Raw genomic sequence first — 25,389 nt, 5'->3', positions numbered from 1 at the left:
GAAAAGAAAGCTCTGGGGATTCACGCTCTGACAATCAAAGACTTGGTCCAGAAATAACGCCCACCATCTCCCACAGCTCATTAAACAGAACTGGTTACAAGATCCCACTTAACCACAAGGGGCCCAGGAACAGGAAACAGAGAACACCCACCATCAACTGCTATCACTCACATCAGAATGGTTGGCATAGCTATACAAGTTTCTAGTCAGAAAGTATGCTTGAGTACCTTGGATTCTTTCTGGGAGGTTTGGGCAAAAATAAGGCCCAGGTTGGCGGCTAGAGAATTATAGGGAACTGGATTTGGCATTTGCTAAATGTTAGATAATGTATCAGGATTCCATCCAAGCAGCCTAAAATTCAAGGCAGGATTCTAGCCCTAGGAGGAAAACTGGAGGGCCAATGAGACACTTACCCTTGGTTTCTATTTGCTGAGTGCAGGGCGGTAAGCCTTCCATATGATTTAACTTGAGACAGGCCTTTCTGGGGCCAAGTAGGATGGGAGAGATGATTTTAAGTCAGAGAAGCAGGAAGGAGAATTTAACCAACCTATGGTTGAAGGAAAGCCAGGGAGAGTTTCAGAAGTCAAACTTGAAGGAAGTAGTGAGGTCAGAAATAAGAGAGTAAGTAAACAAAGCATGAGCTCAGGAGGATTGCAGGTATAACGTGTAACGTGAAATGTAACGTGAGGTGTGGGCTTTGACGAGTGGCTTAGGAATAATGTAGTGAACCATGTGAGAGGACTCACCATTTCTCTTGCTTTGTGACTAGCAAAGATCATGGCACAATTTTAAGGGGTCATGCTGGATTTGACAAATATATATTTATATTTTAGGGGAGAAGTCTATGATTTAGTGAGGCCCCAGGTGCCCAGGGCCTAATGGCAAAAAGATGAATTCCAGACCCACTGGCAGGAAGAGTTGGGGCTGGTCTGAACTGGATACATATGGCCTGCCTCAGTCTGGGCTACCTCAGGGATGGAGCAGAGCTGAATCTTCCAGCAGAAGACGTTCAGTACCTATAGCTGAACAGATCTCCGAAAGGCAGGGCTGGACATGCAGGGCTTTCATCATTTCTGGATGAGCCTTTGCAGACAGACCTAAGTTCCTGGCATCCTTGGGCCTCTTGAAGTGCCTATCAACTCTGCTGCTCATTGGCACTGAGCTCGAAATTTCTGTGGAATCTCTTTCTGTGTATGTCCCCTCTCCCTTGAACCTAATGCTGGCTCCTTTGTGCATCAACAGGGACTGTTCCAGATCTCTTGACGTTGTAAAAGCTCAATAACTGGTTGGTTGTTGATGATGGAACACAGAAGATGTACTCATAGAAACTGGATATGAAGTTGTCCACTTTGACCTGAAGCAATGCTTCTAGAAAATTGTTAATGAGAAAAATGGATTGGTTGAGGAGAAAAACTGGCATTTGTTGTACTTCTGTTTTATATGAGGCACTGTGCCAGGCCCTTCGAAACATCATCCCATTTATTCCTCACATCAGCCATGAGGCAGATTTTCTTTCCTCCTATGTTATAGGCTAAGAAACAAAGATGCACAGGCTTGTGTGAGTTCACATACCATGTCAATTACTAAGTAGGGAAGCTGAGAAGAAGGACTCAGTGACTCCATGGCTCAAGGCTCGCTCACTTTACCATTCTGCTTGCCAAGAGAAATAACATAGTACTTTGATCAACCAATGAGATCAGAAGGGGCCTCCTAGATATTTATACATCTGCTAAAGAAGGGAACCGTGGAGGAGAGAGCAATTAGCAAACTAATGAATCATCCCCTGTTGCACAAATAAGCTAATTGAATTTATTTAGGAAGAAGCAGTGGAGTCACGCTGCCTCCGTGTTCCAGCCACACAATCTTAGGCCAGTCACTTAAACTCTCAGAGCCGTGGTTTTTGTTGTTGTAAGATGGGATCCTACTCCTTGCCAGGCCTCCTTCACCAATTTATTAGGAGGAGTAATAAATAAATAAATAACGGAGGAGCTGAGGTAATGTATGCACAATCGATATGAAAACAGCAAAGACATATTCCAGTGGGATGCATCATCACCAGCTTTGTCTAAATATCAAACATTTTCCACTTCAGATGTGTTAACGTTGTACAGCAGGGAGCCAGACTTACCCCAGATTTTTAATAAGAAAACACTTCTAATGAGGCTTTGGGCAGGACTTAAGTAAATAAAAATAAGGTCCTCAGAAACACTTATTTTAATACGTAATTTTAAGTGATGATCTGTGGGGAATGGAAATTGACCGTAAGATTCCAGGTGTGTTAATGATACAGAAACCTGAATTTATTAGCAGTAACGTTTGTTTTTATTTTAAGTTATCTTTGTTTCGTGACTTCGTACAATTGTCAAATATCCAGAAGCACTGGGTAAAACAACCTTTTTAAAAATGTACTTTTTCGGGCGCCTGGGTGGCTCAGTTGGTTAAGCGACTGCCTTCGGCTCAGGTCATGATCCTGGAGTCCCTGGATCGAGTCCCGCATCGGGCTCCCTGCTCGGCGGGGAGCCTGCTTCTCCCTCTGACCCTCCCCCCTCTCATGTGCTCTCTGTCTCTCTCATTCTCTCTGTCTCAGATAAATAAATACAATCTTTAAAAAAAAAAAACGTACTTTTTCTTTTTAAGTTCTCCCTCTAGAAACTGGAAAAGGGGGGAAAAAGCTTTTTATATTTGACTCCCTCCTATTACTGTCAGTAGCAGTTAAGTGCATTTATGGAGACACAAGGCAGCACAAAGATTCCTCTGTGATTCATCAGAAGGCCCATCTTAAGTATAATTACATTACACAGCTCCACTCAGTCATTAGTTTCTTGTTTAGCGACAATGTCCTTCATTTTAAATCCTTTGATGGTAATTATTTGTAACTATGCCCTTGAATTTTGAAAGCATGTGTACTGTGGCCCCGCTCAACAATGGGTATTTCTAAACTAGGACGCAATTGGCTTCCCCTAAGGGACCATACGGGAAATGGTCTGGAACAACACTGAAAATTTGCAAAAGGTTTCGGAGCTTGAGCTACAATCCAGAATGAAGGTGTGTGGTTATCTGTGTGGGTGTGCAGTAAAAACCTAAAAGCAACTTGTTAGGTATAAGGCATGATTTTCTTAACCCTTAATGGATGATGGCCCATTTTCAAGTCTTTGGCATTGCCTAAATGAAGGCACATTAAAATGCATCATAGACTGGCCCCAAAGTAAGGTACATGTGAGATATTTCTAGTTCTCCTAGTCTTCTTTGTGCAGAAAAATATCTTGTGTTCGTGTATTTATTCATTTATCGAGCACCAGGTGTGCTGGGCACTGTTTAGGTGCAGAGGACATAGACCCTAAGGGAGTCGGTGCCCCACACAAGAGCTCACAGGTCAGTGGCAGGAAGGACAAACAAACAAACCCAAAGAACCTGATTATCCTCAGGCCTGGAAGAAATAGTGGATCATGTTAACATTTCAGCTTCTTCCCAACACCTGCTGATTTGGCACCTCCTCACAGCTTGGAGTTTCCGGGATGTCCTACCGTGTTTTTACTGCTCCCTTTGGAACTTCTACCCCTCTATCCCTCTACTTCCCAGTACAACTGGCAACCACATGGACGATGCTCTGAATATAAAGTCCAGCGCCCAGTCTGGGTCTCCCTAAGAGAGGGCATCCTGTCTAGATGCCTCATTTGGCCCTAGACACCCAGCAAACTGTGGTGTCGGGTCTGTGGGTTACAGCAGCTCTGCACCATGTCAGACCATTCTGCCGTTCTTGTCTTTTATTCCCTGCTTCCCTTTCCCTGCTTTTGTTCTCTTGGGCTCTTTTGAAAGCCACATTTATGTTCTTCACATATGGCAAGTATTTTTGGTCAAAACTAAAACCTATACAATGTGTTCCTTGGCAGAAGGATTCGTTAAGCAACGCTGGCTTCAACTTGAAAGAAAAGCTTTCAGTAGGCAGCAAAACAAAACAAAAATCCCACAAACCACTCTGGCCACATTGTAATTCTTATTCATAAAAGCAAAATATACTTATCCTTCACATGTGTGCATTCAATAAAGCCCCCTTTCCCAGTGCAAGAAGGTGAGTGTTGGAGTCATTAAAATTTTTGTTCTCAAGCTACACATGGTTCTAGAAATCCACATAGACACTTACATTTTCCTAACACACTGGCTTTGGAGTAGGGACCAGAATTATTTTCTTAGGAATTAACCCTCCTGCCAGATGGCCCAAAGAGCACACTGTAGAAGCGGTATTTGTGGAGCCTATTACCTGCAAGGCACCATTCTAGGAACCTGACTAGGTTCCTCACTGATTCCTTACCACTAACCCTACAAGGTAGGTAGCAGGATTATCCCATCGATGGACGGGGAGACTGGGGCCTAGAGGTTAAGAATCTTGCCCAAGATCTTTCAGCCCTTCTACCAGGCTGCTCTTCACTTTTGAGATGCCAGAGGCTTCCTAGTGTTCCCATAATCTTTGCCTATCTGTGTATGTTTTCCTTTTTCTATAGAGCCGGGGGAACCCAAGGTCAGGTCCGGGCGGGACAGCAGTTGGCCCTGGAGCATAGGGAACCCACAGCATGCACACGAGCTAAAGAGCAGGTGCTGGGGCAGAATTCCTCTCCAGCTGCCACAAGGGGGTGACCCCCGAAGCTCTGCATCAGGGCGAATCTGAAGTTGAATACTATCTCTACCACTGGGGGACTCTGGACAGAGCCTCACCTTCTCAGCTGGGACGTGAGGTTAGTGCTGCCTGCCTCTCAGCGCTGTAGTAAGAGAACACAGAGGAAAACAGGTAGCGATTCTTCATTCCCCTGACCTCTGTGCTCCTGCCGCGCACGCAGCTACTGCGTTCACTCCTGCTTTGCCAGAGCAGGCCCAGGCCTGTCCCGTGTCGGAGTCAGTGCCCATCAGCTTTAGCAGTTGAAGCCTGTCTGGCCGTGGTCCTGACCTCGTGCCTGAGTCCTGCTGTTCCCGACTTTTCCTCTGAGGTGCTGAGTCTGACTCCCCAGTCCTTCTCCATCTCCAGCCCGAGTGCTGGCTGAGGTCTAGCTGAGTGAGCTCACCCACACCCACCTTCAACCTGGGCGGTGTCCAAGATGTCGATATCCTTTGGCTACCATAGAATACTATTGTAGAGCTGGCCTTTGCAACTGGGTGGGGTCATCCTATTCAGTAATTTTTATGGTAAGTGTTCTGAGCATCGTCTAGGTACCAGGCCCTGCAAAAGATAGGCGTGGCCCAGGCAGCTGAGCTGAGTGCCTTACGTATATCATCTCTGTGAATCCTCACTATCATCCTGTAAAGTAGGAACTATTAATATCTTCATTTTAAAAATGAGGGAGCTGAGTCTTAGGAAGGTTGAGGGTCTTTCTCAAGTCACACAGCTAGGAAGAGGGAAAGCCAGGCCCTGAGTCCTGAGCCTGGGCTCACAGCCCTTACACCATGCTGCCATCCCTTCTACCTGTCAACCCTCTGCTACTTCCTCCTTTTCTGGGTGTTGGATCTTCTTCAGGGCAGCAGCAGGGACCCTCTTTTATGGGAGGGTCTCTTACAATGTCCTCTGATGGATTTCACTTGTCTCTCTCTCTCTCTCATTAAATGGGGACCTCTGGGCCCTGCTTTTATTTAACCCCTGGGCTCCAGTGCTTTGCACAATACCTGGCACAGAATAAGTACTTCAAGATGTTTGTTGACTGACTCACCGTGACCTTTTCCCCCTACTTGCTGAAGTTTGTATGTCCTCTCTCCAAACTCATCTGACTTCCCACAGCTCTAGAATCAACATTAGTGGTTACTCTTGGGTCTGAGATGGCATGTGAGTACGTGTATACATGTGTGTATGTCTGTGTGTGTTCATGCATGTGTTATGGTATCAATGAAGGAACTATCCTTTGTTGTTGTTTTTTTTTCCAATACTTGTCTACATCAAAAGCTTTTAGCCATTGTGTTTCTTTAGTTTCCTTTAATCTGGAAGCTTTCCATAGCCTTTCTTTGACTTTATGACATAGATATTTTTGAAGAATATAGTCCATTAAAAAATAGAATGCTGCCCATTGTTGGTTTGTCTGATTTTTTTTTTTTTTTATGATTAGATTCAGGCTATGCATTCCCAGCCAGGCTGATGCTGTGACCTCAGGCTCTCACATCTGTGGGCCCATGATGCCCATCTACCCATCTGCAATTAACTTTGATCACCCAGTCAAGATGCTGTCCCATTTCATCCCTGTATAATGTCATTTCTCCTCTTGTAACTAATAAACTATCCGTGAGGAGACATTTTAAGACCATACATACATCCTGTGACTTGTCAAAATTCCCTCCTGGATCCGTTCACAATTCCTACCTGTACCTATTTTTAATATGATGATTGCAAGATGAGGATTCTGTCATTAAATGCAATATCTGGTTCTAGACTGGATCCTGTACAGGAAGGGAAAAACTGTCCTGAAGGACTTGGGAGTTATTGGCAAAATTGGAATACGAATAGAAAATTTAAGTGCTCTATAAAAGTTAAGTCTCTCAAACAACTCAAAAATTCGTGTGTGTGTATATACAATATATGTATACGTATATGTGTGTGGAAAGAATGTACAAACGATAGAGCAAACGGGGTGAATAGTAAAAGGTAGTTGCGTGGGTGTTTCTGGTTATCATCCCTATTCTTGCCACTTATCTGTCAGTTTGAAATTATTTCCAAATAGTAAGTTAATAATAAGCTTTCGGCCACCTATAAAATAAACATTAGATTTCCTACCTTCAGCCATGCAAGTCTTTCATTTAATGGCTGCCACTGACTCAGTCAACAAGTGTGAGCTTCCCCTGGACTGACTGAGCCCCAAGGTCTAGTGGTAAAGGAGACCCTCTGACCCTGTGTGAAACTTCTGTCTTTCTGGTGGTGTCTGCAGAACCTGCCAACTACATAATGGTAGTATTTTGAAATGGAAGAGTCTAGTTCTGGTTGCACATGTCTCGGTTGTCTTTATTAAAAGACGACTGAAGTGATACTTAAAGGATCTCGGATATCCGATGAGAGGACAGAGGCCCCTGATGCAGTGACGCAGGACCCTCTGGCACTGGCACCTGCAAGCTCTCTTCAGTCTCCTTTCATGATTGCTGCATATTCCTTCTGGTGTTCAACCAGCTTCAGGAATACTTGATATTTCTTGTCATAGTATCTGTGGGAGAAAAATGAATATGTTGAATGATCTCAGATAAAATCGTTATGCAGCTTCCCCTTATATTTAGAAGAACAGGAATGTATCTCTTATGGTTGGCCAGACATCTCCCATTTTCTGAATGCTTATAGCATCCTGAGCAATGGATCGGCATGATTCATAGCTATTATCTGTAACCTACATGGGGTGTTATTATCCTCATTGTAGAAGTAAAGACATTCGCTCAGAGAGGCATATCTAAAGTAGTCTAGCTCAACACCAGCAAGGCTGGAATGCAAACTGAGGTCTGTCTGACTTCACAGCTTCTGCTGTGACATACTAAAAGGGCCCAGGCTCAACACGGGCCCTTTATCACTCCCAGCTTCAATAAATATGTCAGATATGACTAGCCCCAGGTCTGATGACTGGTTTAAAAACCACAGCCTGACCAGGGATGAGACTGAACATTTTCATCACCCTTTGTAGATTCCACACCTATGTTTCCTTTGCAGACACCTTTATCTGGAAGTAAAACCCCGTGAAAATGTCCCTAATGTTTTCCCTGTAGATGTGTCCTGCAGTCCAGCATCCCAGAGTGGACCTTGCTCTCCCTCTACTCTCTGTCTGGGTCCTGGTAGACTTGTTATCCCTGCACCTGTTCGAATGTAGTTGGGCCCTGAGACAGAGGGCAGAGCAGCCTGAATTTGAAAGGGATAACAGCAGCTAGAACAAATTATATGTGAATGCTTGCAACTTTGTCCTTACTCCCCTTGGGTGGGAGGAGCTGACGTGGGGCGAGGGGTTGATGATGCCAGTTTAGCATGTCTCAGTAGATTCTGGAATGTTCTGGAAAGGAGTCCTCAGGAAGGAGTTTTGGTGCAAGCTTGTGAATCAGAAGAAAGAGATTGCAAAAGCAACCCTGGGTATACATAGGGACTTCTTGTAACATGCAGAGCTAAACAGATTGATGAGTTCTACCTTAACCATTCTTACAAATACAGAGTCAAGCGGTGAACTCTGAAGCCTGGGTTTGAATCTCAGCTTGGCCAATACTAGCTATGTGACACTGGGTATGTTACTCAATCCATCTGTGTCTAAACTTCCTCACCTATAAATGAGAATTAGAGGACCTACCTCAATAGAGCTGTTACGTGAATTAAATGAGGTAATGCATGGAAAGTGCTTTGAACAGTGCCTGGATCTTAGTGAATGTTATCAGTGCCAGTTATGGTCGCTACTTTTTAAAAAAAAATAATATTCCAACAATATCATCAATCTTGCGATAAGTAGTTTCCAGTAAAAGCTGCTCTACGGGCTTGAAATTTATTAATCATAGAATGATTTTGGAGGCAGAAATTTTCTCCTTCTAATGATACTCTATGACAGTTTAACATTAAATACTTCTTACATTATATGAGATGGATTTCCTGACTCTGGAATCTCAAAACTGCTTGAAGGAAGCTTGGGTCAATAACTTTCTCATACACTTGAAGATTTCCCATTTTAATCCTGACAATTTTGCAGCAATCTTTGTTCGCTGGTCTTATTCTTTGTACAGTGAAGAAGCATTGGCTTTGCAGGCCAAGAAGTCTGGGTGACTTTGGGCAACTACTTTAGATGATGGGAGTCTCAGTTTCCCTGCTGTAAGAGGGATGATAACCATACTTACAGCATAGAGTGACTGAATTTTAGACACGAAATCCTTTGTGAGCTGTCATGTGCTCACAAATAGGGACTGAGGTTGTTTTTATATTCTTCCATAATCCTGGAACACCAAAAGATGGATAGACTGCATTTTTCCTTGTTTACACATGGAAAGCTGAGGTCCAAGGCACACTTCCCCCCTCTGCTTTTTTCTTCTTTCAAAAAATTTTTTATCATAAAATACACAGAACATAGGGGCGCCTGGGTGGCTCAGTCGTTAAGCGTCTCACCTTCGTTAAGGTCATGATCCCAGGGTCCTGGGATTGAGCCCCGCATCGGGCTCCCTGCTCCGCGGGAAGCCTGCTTCTCCCTCTCCCACTCCCCCTGCTTGTGTTCCCTGAAGGCAGACGCTTAAGGACTGAGCCACCCAGGCACCCCATAAATAAAATCTTTAACAAAAAAATACACAGAACATGAAATTTAGCCATTTTTAAGTGTACACTGCAGTGACATTAAGTACATCCACGCCGTTGTGCAACCATCTCCACCTTCCATCGGCAAACTCCCTTCATCTTGCAAGACTAAAACCCTGCACCCAGTAAACAGTAACTCTTCTCTTCTTCCCGCAGCCCCTGGCAACCACCGATCTACTTTCTCTCTCTATGAATTTGACTCTAGGTACCTCATAGGAGTGGAATCATATAATATTTGTCCTTTTGTGACTGGCTCTTTTCATTTCGCATCATGTCCTCAAGGTTTGTCCATGTTGTGGCATTTGTCAGAATGTTCCTCCTTTTTAAGGCAGAATGACTTCCATTGTATGGATACACCACTTTTTCTTTATCCGTTCACCCACCAATGACCACTCGGTTGCTTCCATGTTTTAGCTACCGTGAATAATGCTGCTATGATCATGTGTGTATAAATATCTCTTTGAGATCCTGATTTTGGTTCTTTTGGGTACATACCCAGAAGTGAAATTTCTGCATCATATGGTAATTCTATTTTTAACTTTTGAGGAACCACCACAGTGGTTGTATCGTTTTACATTCCTACCAACAGTGGGACAAGGGATCCAATCTCTCCACATCCTTGTTGATCCTTGTTATTTTCTGGTTTTTTATTGTAATCATCCTAATGGGTGTGAGGTAGTATTTCATTGCAGTTTTTGACTTGCATTTCCCTAATGATTAGTGATGTTGAACATCTTTTCATGGGCTTATTGGCCATTTGTACATAAGCTTTAGAAAAATATCTAGTCAAGACCTTTGCCCACTTTTGATTTGGGTTGTTTCTGTTGTTGTTATTGAGTCTTAAGAGTACTCTGTATATCCTATGTATTAATCCTTTATCAGATATACGATAAACAAATATTTTCTCTAATTCTGTAGGCTGCCTTTTTACTCTGTCGATAGTGCCTTTTGGAGCACAAATTTTTCTCCAGGGCACTTTTCAGTGACTACTCTGAGTGCACAGCTAAATTCGGTCTAGACGTAAGGATGAGATTTGGGATCTCCCTAAAAAGCATATTGAACCACGGTCCCCAGATTATGCTCTCTGTGATCCTGAATTTTAAAATCCACTGAATCCCCTCTCTTCCAAATTCTCCCCACACTCAGTGAGTGGCTTCTGTGTAGCACAGACCTCAGTAAATGTCTCATACAGATAATAATGTGATTTGAGGTAACGAGATGCTGAAGAGAGTCATTCAGAAGGAAATGCCATCTTTCTACTTGTAAACCTTGGGGCTGCCTGTAGATGGTGCCAGAGCACCACGTGTGCTGCCTCCACAGAGGAGGGCTCCTGGTGGCTGAGGAGCTAAACATTCTTTTCAAAAGAACATGTGGATTTACTGAAGGAACTTAAAAATAGACTTCTCTCAGATGTCTTGGGAGGGTCAGCAAAGAGATGGAGAAGAATAATCTGTTTCTACAAAAAAAGGAAGCTGCTAGCCTAGGGTCCCAAGGCCACTGGGAGCTCAGCCCTCTCCATGTTCCTGACTTGAGTTCCCCCCACATAATGGCCTGCCTCTCTGACCCCAGTATTTAGGGAGGGTTTTATATGCAGAGGGTTAACAATCCAACTCCACTTGGAGACCATCTTTAAGAAAAGGAAAAGAAATTGGATTGCTTTATCCATGGATATTTCCAACTCTGTTAAATACCAATCATGCTTTGGTGGGATCAACACCTTTGCCTATTATAGGAGGTGGAATTTGTTTTTATGCTTAACTTCAAATACAATTATAAAGTCACTTGCACAACTGTTCTCCATTTTTATTTTTAAATTTTTTTTATAAAGACTTTATTTCTTAAGTAATCTCTATGCCCAGTGTGGGGCTCAAACTCATGACCCTGAGATCAAAGTCAAATGTTCTTTAGACTGAGTCAGCCAGGCACCCCTATCCTTCCATTTTTAAACTCACTACCAATGGCTTAATATAGGTCTTTTTCATCTGTCACTAGGTTATTGAAAAAGCCTTCTGTGTGGCCTCTCTGCTTTTACCCGTGGGCCTTCTAATCCATCCTCTGAGAGGGATCTTTCTAAAATCTGCATCTGGCCAGGTCCTACCACTGCCTAAAGTTCAGTATCCCCAATCTGCCCATAGGATGAGGTCTGAAGTCTTCAGCGAGGCCTCAAAGTTCCTTATGAGATGACCCCTTCCACCTGCCCTCCCCCGAGTTTCACCTCCTGCCTGTCCCCAGCTCATACTCTGCATTTCAGAATTCTGAACTGTTCACAGTTATCTGAACATGGCATGCTGTACCCACCTTTACAGCTTTGTGTTTGTTACTCCTTCTACTGAGGATGTCCTCCCCATTTCTTTTAAGCATTAAAGTCAGCGTAGACTTCATCTCCTCTCAAAAGTTTTCTCTCACCCCTACATGGTCACATTCCTTTCTTCCTTGGGCTACTTTGTTACCTGGTAATACTCCTATTGTAGAACTTACCCTTTCCTTCTGAAATGATCTATGTGCACACGTAAGATTATGTCTCATTCTCCTGTAAACCCTGTTTATAGGCAAATTAGCATAATGCTGTGAATATAGCAGGAACTGAAAAAATTAGTGTTTTGTGAATTGGGGTTAAAATACTGATCAAGGTCATGTTGTAGTTCTCAGTGCCAAGTGATGCAAAGGGCAGAAAGACAGACAGATGCTACTGTGTTCTTTGATGGAAGATATATGAGATCCCCATTTCAGAACAGAAGACCAGATGTACTGCTAATGACCTAGGGGAAAGAACCCTGGTCTGGGAGTCAGAAGTCTGTATTTGACCCCCAGGTCTGGCCCTATCTAGATCTGTGACTTTAGGTAACAAAGTGACATCACCCCTCTGGGACTCGGTCGTATCAACTATTAAATGAAAGAACTGGATTCCTGGCCCCCAAGGTTTACTCTAGCTCTCCAGTTACATGTCTTTGTATGTCCTCATTCCTCAGCACGGTACATATAAAAAATATAAACTTACCTTTTATCCTCAAGTCTGGGAAGCACGACCTTCCCAACTTTGCTCATTCTTGCCATTGCCTCCTGTTGAATGGAAAACAGAACACAAAGAGCTGAGTTGGAAAGCTAAGATCAAAGTGAGGCTTGTCACAGGCAAAAACATTCTAATTAGAACTCACTTCCCTTTGGGGCAACTGGGTGGCTCAGTCATTAAGCGTCTGTCTTCGGCTCAGGTCATGATCCCAGGGTCCTGGGATCGGTCCTGGGATCAGTCCTGGGATCGAGCCCCACATCGGGCTCCCTGCTCAGCAGGAAGCTTGCTTTTCCCTCTCCCGCTCCCCCTGCTTGTGTTCCCTCTCTTGCTATGTCTCTCTCTGTCAAATAAATAAATAAAATCTTAAAAAAAAAAAAAAGAATTCACTTCCCCTGAAGATATTCAGTGAGTCCATTTTTTTTTTTTCAACTTATTCTCTTTGGTAGTAAGAATAAAACCCAATGAACATTAAAAGTTACATCTATGACCACACAGCCTGGGCTTAAGAAATGATTTGGTATTGAAGGCTCCAGGGCCTAACCAACCCCAACAGCAAAGCACCATTGTGATCATCTGCAGGGAGGGGTGGGAGGAACTTATTTTGTCTTCTCATTACCTGGACTTGAGGGCTTAAGAAGGCAACACAATCAGCCACTAAGCGCGCATTGTTTACTTAAACTCAAGATAACTATAACTGAATGGAACCCACTTTGCACCTGCTCTTTAGGATAACATTCTTAAGACCTCTTCTGTTCAATGTAAGTTCTTTTTCCTAAAACTGTGAGCACAGATGTGAGGCCTCCGGGCTGAGTCTAATTTAGTTGAATTGTGGACTTCAGGACATTCTTGTCTTTACAATAGGGCAATCAGGCAGACAGCGAATGGCAGTGTCTGCGTGGCCATGGCCGATGTGTGCAGCATCCAGATCAACCACAGCTTGCGTGGGCTCCGTTATAGGAATGAGAGGGCTAGGTTTCCTTGGGCAGTCTCCCCAAGCTGGTAAAACAATGGAAAAGTTAGGGGGAATGGAGTGAATCCAAACTCTGGAGTCTGACAGACTTGACTAGGGAGAGGGCAGGCAATGGCCTGCTCCTCAGACAGGCCTGCCTTAGGAATGGTTATTGAGCTCTTATTGTTAAGGATGTAGTCATCCTGGGGTCACATATGTACAACCTCTTATTCCACATGTTTGTTAATTACTCACTATGTACCAGACATTATGTTAGATTTGCATAAGGCATACTTTGTCTTGGAGAAACTTACATAGTAGCTGGGAAATACATAATTTATATATTATTTATATAAATTTATTTATATTTACATACATGTATATATTCCATATATTATTTACCACTGATTCCCTTCTGGTATGCCACGTATTTACTGGTGCATGCGTTCCTTATCTTCCCTCTCACTCCTTGCCCTCCCCAGAATGCAAGCTACTTGAGGCCAGGAGCTTTGTCTACTTACTGCTTACTCAGCACCTAGGATATTCATAAAATAAACCAAGCCCCTTGTATGTGTCAAGAGCAGCATTCAACAAAAAACAGAGATGAAGATTGCATGGGTCCTTTCATCACGGGGCTCACCATAGAGTGGAAGAGACATTAACTGTGATCAAAAGAGAGGGTGATAAACACTTTGCTAGAAACAGATAAGTATCTTTTCAGTAGTTATTCAAGGGTTAGGAAACTTGATACTGTTTCATCTGCTAATCACTTACACATACTTCCACTCTGGCTAGGACGTTCTACCAACTCTTCCCCAAGGATGGCATGAACATTCTGAACGAGTTCTCTGGTTTCCCAGCTCTCAACAGATTTAAAAGTGCTGACTAGGAATCAGAGATGCTGAGGTTAGCAAGCACAGTGACAAGAGAAAGAAACGGCAGTCTTAAGAAAGGAGGAGATTTTCTAAATTATGAAAAATTACTGGAAAGGAAACCACGTTAAAAGAACTAAAAAAGGACAATCTGGGGCCATTTTGTGGAGGGATGAACAGCCAAACACATCTTGAGGTTGCTGCTATTGCACTGCACAAGGATATTTGAAGGGCTCTGCTCACCCTGTGTTTTCCTTCACAGACTAAGTTTTGATTCCCTTCAAGTGAGCCCCACGTCTTGTGGAGGTGGCCTCAGCGATCCCCAGCGTGCACTCTGCCTGCCACTCATTCTCTTGTCCCATCCTTGCTGCTTCTTTCAGAGTAGCACTCTGCAGGGTTTCCAGAGGGGTTCTGCCTCTTCTCGCTCCCTGGACTCCTGAAAATGCCCTCGGGAAATACTCCTCTGGGTTGAGCTTACGCCTCAGCCCTGAGACAACATCCCAGGACTGCTTTCGTGGGTGGGACCCAGGAAACTTGTGTTGTAGAAGGTGCTCCACAAATGTCCCTTCCCTTCCCACTGAAACAGATGTGTGGACATACGGCAGATGGTAGGGCTTTCTTCCTTTCTTCACGTTACCTCTCCTGTTTTTTTTTTTTTTTTTTTAATAAATTACCGGGAAACAAACACCGGCACTGGAGATTTCAAGGGTTTGAAAAGCGGTTCTTTTGTTCCCTAAAAAAATACAGATTTAAACATTAAACTTAGCTCAGGTATTGACTCTACTGAGGAGGCTTTTTCTGACTCATCCCTGCTGCCTGCCTCCCACCTAGACTGAATTATTTGCTCCCACAGCAACTTGAGCTACCATCTATCCTAGCATTTATGACATGGCACCACAATTTTCTGTTAGCACACCAGCCTCCCCAACTAGACTGTGAGCTCCTTAAGACAGGAACTGTTATAATTATTTCCACTGCCAAACTCAGCATCTGGTATATCATGTGCACTCAGGGAATGTCTACGGGATGAATGAACTTAAGGGTCAGACACGTAACAGAATGCTAAAATGGAAGTTTTGGCTGAGATCTAAAGTTGACAGATATAAGATACCAAAGTGAGCTGGAAATAGACCACCCTGAAGAATTTGTAAAAAGGGTGGTTGAGGACCCTTTTTACAAATACAACTCTTAAACCTTTTATCCACATGGAAGGACAGAAAAAGAAGTTTTTTTTTTTTTTAGGAGCGGACTATTGGTTTATTGTGCATCAGGCCTACTTCCAGGGGAGGGGTGAGAGGAGTCTTCACAAGTCAAGAGAGCAGGGCTTCACTGAGAACAACAGGGAACCTGATATGTGTCCCTGAGGTTGTGGGATACAGTGGACTGAGTGGGATGCCCATGTGGAAGAGAAGGGCTGGCTGGCAGCTTCAGTGTAGAAGTGAAGGAGCCCACACCAGGGTCAGCCAGCACTGCCAGAGTCTGTCAGACTCCAAAACGCATGGCTGGTTCCCATGGACCCTAGGTGGCCCACATATGAGAGAGCTGCCATAGATTGTCTCAGATACCATCCAGTATGGCCACCTCATGAGGCAGAGGGAGTCTGCATAAAGAAGCTTGAGATGACCTACTCGTTGTCTTGGGAATGAAGAGTAAACAATCTACTAGAGTAGCATTAACAAGGACATGATATGATACGTGGGAGGCTTCCAAAAGTAGAGGATTAAAAAAAAAAAATCTATGATGGAGCCTAGCTACAAACACCTGGTAGGCGAAAGGAACTGTTCAGATAAGAACTTTCTAAACCCCTGACCTCCCTTCCCCATACACCCTCCAACTACCTCAGAGGAACAAGAAAAAACTGAATCTGCTGGAGAGGGAGTAAGTGGGGAGGAGAGAACACTGATCACAGCTTCGTCCTCGCACCTGCAGCAGACCCCAGCTGGGGAGTGGGGCGAGGTCTCATCTTTAGATGAAAACTCATGTGATGATTATTATATATTCCTTGATAATCTAATTTCTGAATTTGGGCCATGTCTCACAACTTAAGGACACCATAAAACTTGTGTTACCTAAGACAGACTTTGTACTTAATCTAAGAAAGCAATGGAACTACCAGAATTTTTAACCAGGGCAGAGAAAAACTTGTTCTACTGCACAACTGCTCAGGGGACGGTGGGAGTAACAAACACAGTCGTTTCTCATTGCTATCTCAAGAATCGTGTTTGTCCTCAACAAAAGTTACATACGCACAATAAACACTGGATGAAAATATACTGGAACATTAACAGGTTCAAGAGCGTGGGTGGCAATTTTTTTTTTCTCTCTTTTTTGTCCTTTCTAAATTTTCTGCAGTGGCATATGTGGATTTGATAATTTAAGGATAATTTAAAAAAATACTGCCTTCTAAAAAAAAAAAAAAGTTATGCTTATATAGGCACTCAAAACGACTCCTGTTCCTCCGGTCTCCTGGGAGGCAGAGCTCATTACGGGTACTGGGCCCAGTGTGGAGGATGCCCGGAGAATCACTGTTGTCATCAGACACAGCCCTGCCGGCTTTTCTGATTTCTCCAAATCACTAACACAAAGCCAAAACCTCAGGAACCCACTGGCTGCAATAAATCTGGAAATTACCACAGCATAACAATATGAATTTATTATGGGAATGCTGACACGTGCTAAATATAGTCACCCCCCACAATATATTTCTGTTCAAAAGGGTTTGTTTGAAGTTGGCCTCAAAATTCATACTTTTTGTCAGCAGGCAGGGGCCGGACAATCTTAATTTGCAGCACGCTACCCTCTTTGTGTGAGAGTCTAGACAGCACAATGAATACAGTGACTTTTCTCTTTCCTTTTTGCCCACACAATGAAAGCTTTTTACAAACAAAATATTTTGTAAAATCGCATTTTAATCACTTCTTTTCTTTCTCTCTATAAGGCAGCGCTATAAATAAACCATGAAAGTTCACATTTGATTGTCACTTCTGAAAGCAAGGGAAGGGTTTCTGTAGGAAAAAATAGGGGCCCTGTACCATGGTCATGAAAGACTGCATTCATGGGGTCTGACCCTCCCCTGCCGGGTCAAGGCTGAGATACCAGTCTGCACACACTGCTCACCACTCCACAGGCTGCAGCACCAGCAATCGCCAGGCCTGCGTGGGCATGGGAAACACCCAGTTCTCATGGGTTATGGCCTGGCTTGGGAGCTAGCAAAGGGTTTTAAGGCTACACTGGGGTGAGTTACCCAGGGAAATTAGGTTAAGGGAAGAAAGGGGCTCTTCAACACCCACGGAGAAGATAGGGATCCCATGAGTGGCAGACACACTAATATTGGCAATTTGAGGAATGGGGTATCTGGTACCTTCTCCCCTAGCCAGGGGAAGTGAAACCATGGCCTTGAGAATTTGGGAAGGCTATCAGGTAGTCTAGACCTAGGCACCAAAGGGTCCTGCAAGCTTAGCAGTGTCCGGAGTCACAGTCTACAGGGAAGAATGATCAGGACCTAGCCTGGTGGGAGCTATACTGTGCATTCCCCAAAGGCAAGAACCATGTTACTGCAGGTGTCAAGCCTAGCACAGTCCTGGTACTCACAGGTGCTTGGTTAATGTTTGCTGAGTCGCTGAATGAAAGGGTGAGGACTTTCATCATGAGGGCAATGTAAGATCATGTAAGCCAGTGTTTCTGAAACAGCACATGTACTCCAGGGAGTGCACAAGATGATCCATTAGGATTCCAGGAGAAAATACTAAGAGTGTGATTTATATGATTTCTAATCTCAAGAAATTAGTTAAGCTTTACCAGCATTTAATATGCAGATTGTTACCAGATTGGTCAGTTGGTCCACACACTGGATAGACATGTCCATGTGTGAGGTTTCTTAAAAGAAGTATGGGATCTATACACCACACAGGGGATGACAGCATGGCGATCGCCCAGGTTCCCAGCATCCAGCGATGTGCCCATGTTGTCACTTACACGTTCCAGGCTAGTGGATTTACAGGTATTACCTAGTTTCATTTACATTAACCTTCACAAAATGGACAAGCAGCTGAAAAAGATTCAGTCAATGGATTAAAGGTAATGGTGATCGTTCAGATCCAAGTAAATAAGAAAATAGTGACATTTTTACTTGGTACTAGTTCTTCATATTAGAATACAAAAGCAATGAAGACCTGGTCAGATAAGACAAGAATTGGGAAGAAATCCAAATTATCTAGAATACCGGCTGAGATATAGATAGATACACAGGCACATACAAAATCATTCGGAAATCGTCAAAAAACTTTAAAATCATTAGAAACTCACCTGGCCATAGATAGATAATATACCTTGATGTACTGCATAGTGTTAGTATGAAAGTATAATAATAGGTAAGAATTGGAAATATTTTATTGAAGCTGTATTTCATCTGCCTTACACTGTATGGAATCTACAAGTACAGTAGAACAGAACTATGCCTTTTCATCAACAAGTGTCCATGTATTGAAGATGCAAGCTTGAACATTTTTTGACTGATTCAAAAAGCGTGGTGTCCATTGATTTAGCAGCCAACTCCCATGGCCATTGCTAGGTTACTGGTTCAAGCCAACATTTCCTGGGTGCTTACTACTTTATGCTGTGCACTGTCCTAATGGCTTTATGTATGTGACCTTTTTAATCCTCAACACGACTTTATGATGTTGGTATCATCCTCTATCCAAGGAATATGAACCTTGGAATCAAGGAAGGGAACAAAGTACAAGTCATTTGCTCAAAGCCATAAAGCCAATATGTAGTGGAGCCAGAATTCCAGTCCAGTTCTGACTCCAGGCCATTGCTTAACCCCACACTCAGACTCGATGCTCCTGTCCTCCCTGTAATACAGAAAGCCTGTCCCTGAGTGAGTCCCCTAAGCTTGAGTCCAAATCCCATTTCTGCTGCTTATTAATGGTGTGAACTCCCTGGGTGAAGATTGTGTGTTATATTACTTGTGTGAACTCCCTGGGTGAAAAGTGTGTGTGTGTGTGTGTGTGTGTGTGTGTGTGCACGTGCACAATATGCCCGTACAGTACATTGCACCTTTTTCCAGAGATGCTGACACATAGCTCTGAATACATGAATCTGCCTTCTTGACGAACTCTGAGTCATTTACTGGAAAACAAGTTCACATGGTAATGTGTGGGCTGAGGCACATGACCCCTCCATAGAAAAACAGAAAGTATAGCAATGTGATTTTGTTCCTCCAACAAACATGAAGAAGCGGCTAGTTGTTCTTTTATTTATTTTGTTTTGCTTTGCTTTTTGATACAGTCATCTTTTGACCTGCACCTGGTATTCTGTGTAACCTCCATGCATTGATGACAACAATGTCAACTTAGAAGCAAGAAGGGATGAGAGAGAGGAAAGAGTGGGAGAAGTCTTAATCATTAATCATGATATGGAAACTTGCCCTTCATTTATAATTTTAACTTCTATCTATATATCTATATACCTACCTACCTATCTACTCACATACGTGCACACATAGGTCTTGTTTAGGGTGGTAATTACACAGGTATACACATTTATCAAAATTCATCATACTGTCTGCTTAAGATCTGTGTATTTCACTTTATGTATACTGTATCTCAATGCAAAAATTATAAAAAAGAAAAAAAACACTATATACGTGTATAAGTGAATGTGTTGAATATTCATATTTTCTGTAATTTTTATTACACAATGCCTACCAAACAGAAAAACAAAATTTAAGCAGCCCAGCCTTCTAATCTTGACTATAAGTACATCTCATATTAGCCTCCTGATCATAAAGGAGGGGGTGTACTGAGGCTCTGCAATGCTTCAGGAGATGGAGATCCTGGTAGAAAAATATTGGGTTTTTGAGATAGACTTAGCATTGTATCTGAGCTCTGCTAACTTACCAGATGTGTGAACTAAGCCTCAGTTTTCCCATTTATAAAGTGGGAAGAATAAGACCTCCTTGCAGCACTGCTGAAAATTCCCATATCCCACTCTCTGACCACTATGTGCTGACTAGTCTCCTGATTTCCACTTTGGTCCCCTAAGAGCCCCAGGGCCAATCAGAGTGATTTTTCAGAAAGAGAAAATGTAGTGCAGTGATTAAGACGAAAGACTGACTATAGCAGACTGCCAGGGTTTGAAGTTGGGCTTGATCACATACTGGCTATATCATCATGGACAAATGATTTAACTTCTGTATTAACTTCTGTTTCCCCTTCTAAAAATGGGGAGAGTAATAGTATGCCTCTCACTGGACTGCTGTGAGGATCACAAGAGTTTTTCAGGTAAAGCACTTAGAACAGTACCAGTACACAGTAAATGCTCCATGCATTTTTACGTATTTATTATCCTACTAGCATGTGGCCAGGAGTTGTTACTGGATTCATTTACTGCACTAAGAATTGTGCCTGGCCAGAATAGGTAATCCATAAATATGTGTTGAATGAATCCATGAATGAGTTAAGTTAGATTTTGCCTCTCTGGGCTGTTTTTACACACAGTACTTCTGACACCAAATAAGTGTGGGTTTTTTCCTCACACCAATCAATTTCCCCACCTCTCCAGACACCAACGGGGTGTCCTTCAATTCAATTCTGACACCACCTGGAGTCAGCGTTAGACTCTATAGGTTTAAGGGTTCAGTCCCCCATGATTACCTCCCACTTCAGATGCCAGTCACAAGCCCCTCCTGTACTTCTGTCTGACTGTAAACTGGGGGTTCCCATGACCAGCCATCCCACCTTGGATTGGATAATTTGCTAGAACAGCTCACAGGAAAACAGTTCACCTACTATTACTGGTTTATTATAAAGGATATGATTCTGGAACAGACAAATAGAAGAGATTCACAGGCAAGGTTTGGAGGATAAGGGGGTGTGGATCTCCCATGCCCTCTGGGGGGCACCACCCAAAGCTTTCCAAACCCTGTTGTTCAGGGTTTTTTATGGAGGTTTTATTACATAGGCTTGATTGATAAAAATCATTGGCTACTGATTGAATCAACCCATGTGGAAGCTGTCTGTGACCTCCGTGACCTCCAGCCACCAGTCAGCTCATCAGCAAACAAAAGACACTCTTTTCAAGCCAGAGATTCCAAGGGTCTCAGCAGCTGTGTGCCAGGAATCATGGACAAAGATAAAATCTTTAGTTTTTGTTCTATCACAGTTGCTCTCACTACTAAACACTGCAATGGACCCCCCACCCCACCACTGCTTTTTGAATGACATTCAGATTTTGCAGAATGGCCTAGAACTTTGAGATCGTGCTCTGCTGTTATCTACAACCATATTTCATGCCCTCGCTCACTGTCCTGGTCATGCTGGAAACCCGGGGCATCTTGCCATTGACTGAACATGTCAAGCTTGCTCCTGCCTGCTCTTCTCTCCCAGGAATGCCCTTCTCCTGGATGTTTGACTGTCTGCATTTTTCATATGATTTAGGTCCTCTTCAAATATAATCTTGAAGAGGCCAGACTCCGCCATTTGGCCAGAATAGTCCACTTCTCCCAAACATCTTCTATCAGATCATCTCATTTTCTTGTTTTAAAACCCTTCATAGCACTTAGCATCACCTCAAATTATATTGTTAATTTATCTGCATTCTCATTTACTGTCTACTTCTCCCTCTGTGGCCCTAACCACTACTCCTCCTTCCTGAACCTAAGCTCCATCAAAGCAGGGTCCTTGGCTTTCTCATTCATTGATGTATCCCTAGCTTTTAGCAGGGCATTGGTTAAACATTAGCTGAACATATATACTTATTGAATTCCTATTTTAGGTAAGGCACTGTGTATGTCTTGCCTCATCTGATGCTCACCACATTCTGTGACAAAGGTCTTAGGATCTAAATTTACAACAGAGGCTCACAGAGGTTAAGTGACTTGCCTAAGCTAATAAGTGGCTTAGGTAGGATTTAAAACTTGCCTTAACTCATGAATAATACCAGGCCTATTCCTTAAGGAGCTCACAGCCAGTCCAAAGGCAGATCTTCAGGTTAGTTCCTGACAATTTATCTTTCCCTGATGACTGTAGGGCCCTGTAAAACCCTAAAAGCTTGCTTTCTCCACTGTCAAAGACAAATTCAATTATAGTCATTATACTGCTTACAAAGGCAGGAAGGTGGATTCATTGATGTATAGAAAGATTGTTTGTATTAATTTTTGAAGCAAACAAAATTACCACCAGCTGTTTGACCCGGAGTGAGACCTTTCCCCTCCCTGGGACTCCCTTTCCTTATCAGTAAAATGAGGGGGTCGGATTAAATTATTTCTAAAGTCTTGCCAGGTCTGCAATCTGTTGGTTCCATGCACGTGTCTTTTTTTGATTAACTCTCAGTTGACAAGTGAAGCAGTTAACTCCCAGTGGTATATTTTATTAGGGTTTTACTAGGCCCACGCTAAGAGGCAACAGACCCACTGTGTTTCTCCAGCAAGGTGCGGTCTCACTCCAAATTCAGTCACAGCAAACATGGCACCGGGGAGTGTTTCTACAATAGGGAAGGCTACCTACCATTGCTGCAATATTCTGAGGCCATAGTAAGTACTGGGGTCCTAATACATGGCTTGGCTGCTAAGCGGTTGGGTCTAAATATGAACAGGTGAGCAACTATTCATCCTATTTACCTGAGCTTGACTTGCCTCCTATGGGTGTTCTAAAAGTCAAAATATCCAGCTTCTTACTACAAGCATCAGACAGATTACCGACGTCAAAACTGCAAACCATTACCCATCTAATAATCTATTATCGACTGGGGAAAAAGGGTCCTGCTGATATTTCTGGCTGAGAGTTCTGCAGTGGGCTGGAACTGAAATGACAATAATAATAACTATAAATCGACAACAACAATAATAATTAGTAGTAGTAGCTAACATGTATTGAGTCCTTACTATGGCTCAGCACAGTATTAAACACTTTGCCTACTTTATATCCCCACTTGAAATATGAGGAAAACACACAGCTTTAGAACGTGTACCCTTACCCGTTCACTGCAGAACAAAGGCTTCAGTGATACAGAGACCATAATTCAAATCCTCGCTCTACCATTTAGCACTCTGAGTCTCAAATTCTTCATTTTGAAAACGGGAGTTTTAATACTTATTTTATAGGTTTGTTTTGTAGAGATTAAATGTAAATCTAAAGTTATTATTATTACTACCACTATCTACCCATCAATTGAAACAAACGCTATTTTCCCAGAAACTTTATTAAAAGGCAAGAGTTGACAAGCATATACTTGGGTGTATGTTTCAGGTTGGTGGAGTGGGTGGGCTGGGGAAGGTGTTGGGTATCAATATTCTCATGGCTCTGCATAATCATTTCCAGACAATTCTTCCTTCATCTGCAAGCAAAAAGCTTTGCTCCTTTGAGTTTTCTACGACCTGCTGACAGGCATACAATCATACCCACCTCCTGTGAGCTCACTGCTATCACCCTCGGCCTCTTGCGTGCATCCCTATGTTAAATGAAGCTGAAACCTAGATCACCTAGTCTTCCCATCCACCTGGAGCTTTGTCATTATCTTGGAAGATTTAAGAATCCATTTACAAGACCCATCCAGTGCTTGAGTCTTATGGCTTCAAAATGTTTCCAACCCCAAAACTGTTCATCTTCACTTCGCTCCAGCATCCATCCCCATAGCCCTAAACTTATCATCCACTGGTACTGATACACTTATGTATATTCCAATGCTCTAATAGCCACTTTCTGGCTTTAACTGCCCATCAGTCCAATTCTCTCATTTGTCCCATCATTCCTACCAAAGATCCTCCTTCACCTCATGGTAATATTCAGATTCTCAATCCCTTCCTTTTCTTTCAATCCACAGACCCCTCTGGCTCTAATTTCTTTGGTTAGCTAGGGTAGAATCCACCATTTATTATATCAAACACATTGACCAACAAGAATCATCACAAATACTCTCTAAGCTGCAAAATTCAATTGGTACCTCTAATTCATAGAAATCATTTGGCCAGGATATGCTTCATTTATGGCTGTAAGAGAGAAACCTCGTTTAGGGCAGAGCAGGCCAATGGGACACTGGAACTCGAGAAAGCACAACATCCTGACGGTTCTCAGCATTTGAACACCTTAGAAATTTATACTGCCTGCCTCAAAGTTAATTCCATACAGAGAAGATTCTCTGGCCAACAGATCAGGAACTGTAACTAGCAGCAAAAAATCAAAATGTGACAGTATTAATATAGTGCACAATGACTGAGCTGCAAGGAATGTTGGGTAGCCTCTAGGGCCAATTTCTCTGTGTTTAGGTTAGGTGGTAAATAACCAAATTATCTAAGACACAGGGTATCTATTTACCCATCCATCCCTCCATACTCTTTAAAGCTCCTGTGTTGGATATCCAACTCTTCTAGGCCAAAGTCATAGTAAAGGTGAGTCCTGGACACCCTGGTTTAGCTTCTGGGGCTGGCCTCTGACTGTTTGCAGTACAGGTGTCCTTCTGGCAAAGCCTGGATTCATTTCAAACTAACTTCAGGAGGGAGATGACAAGAAGGGAGCTTGAATCAAAAGCCAGGAGTTGTGGAGGCCAAGGAAGGCACCAAAGGACCAAAGCAAGAGAAGGGCCGGAGGGAAACTAGGAAGCCAGGAGGGTAGGGGGGAAGCAGAAGTCAGACAGTGAGAGGGAAAGGAGTGGGACGCTAGTCCTGGATAAATTATTGTGGTGTCCTTTCAATTTGGTTTATAAGCTTTGTTCCTGGAGCCCCATGGTTTCCCACTATCTGAGCACTGAGCACACAATAGGATAAATGTCTGTTTACTTATATGTCTCTCCAACTAGACTATGAGATCTAAGAGGATAGAGGCCATCAATTTTTACCAGTATTCCCAGTAATTGGTATAATGTGACTCTTGAATAAACGCACGTTGAGAGAATGAAAACGAATGAGTAGATGGACTAATGAAATAATGAATGAATCAGGAGTGGGGAATCTGTATAAAGCAACTTTGGGATCTCCCTCAGTTGAACTTTTCAGTGTTTCCTAACTGTCATTTCAACATATTCTTCATTGTCAGATGTCACAGTTAAGGTTATAGGCTCTGGACCAACTAGATGGGAACCGTTGCTCTTCTAACTGAATGGCTTGGCCAACTGACTAACCTCTTTGTGCCTCATTTTACTCATCTGCAAAACAGAAATAATAGAATTAATTACTCATAGAGTTATTAAGAGAAAAAAGAAAATCGGGCGCCTGGGTGGCTCAGTTGTTTAAGCGACTGCCTTCGGCTCAGGTCATGATCCTGGAGTCCCAGGATCGAGTCCCGCATCGGGCTCCCTGCTC

At 43.0% G+C, this 25,389-nt stretch overlaps 1 protein-coding gene across 18 annotated transcripts in view; it reads right to left on the bottom strand.

Moving 5' to 3' along the window:
* Positions 1 to 6,943: 6,943 nt before the first annotated feature.
* FGGY (FGGY carbohydrate kinase domain containing) overlaps positions 6,944 to 25,389 on the bottom strand; it is a 387,087-nt gene continuing 368,641 nt past the window's right edge. For all 18 annotated transcript variants that reach the window (XM_081818507.1, XM_081818506.1, XM_081818515.1 and 15 more), the window contains 2 exons: positions 12,261 to 12,322; positions 6,944 to 7,166 (listed from right to left, as the gene is read on the bottom strand). In XM_081818507.1, the coding sequence (XP_081674633.1) occupies positions 7,085 to 7,166; positions 12,261 to 12,322 (144 nt within the window). In that variant the 3' untranslated portion in view covers positions 6,944 to 7,084. The remainder of the gene's footprint in view (positions 7,167 to 12,260; positions 12,323 to 25,389) is intronic.

This window comes from Leptonychotes weddellii, chromosome 4, assembly GCF_054177405.1.
Source record: "Leptonychotes weddellii isolate Sample4059 chromosome 4, ASM5417740v2, whole genome shotgun sequence".
Classification (NCBI taxonomy): domain Eukaryota; kingdom Metazoa; phylum Chordata; class Mammalia; order Carnivora; family Phocidae; genus Leptonychotes; species Leptonychotes weddellii.
This window is presented reverse-complemented; position numbering and strand designations above follow the sequence as displayed.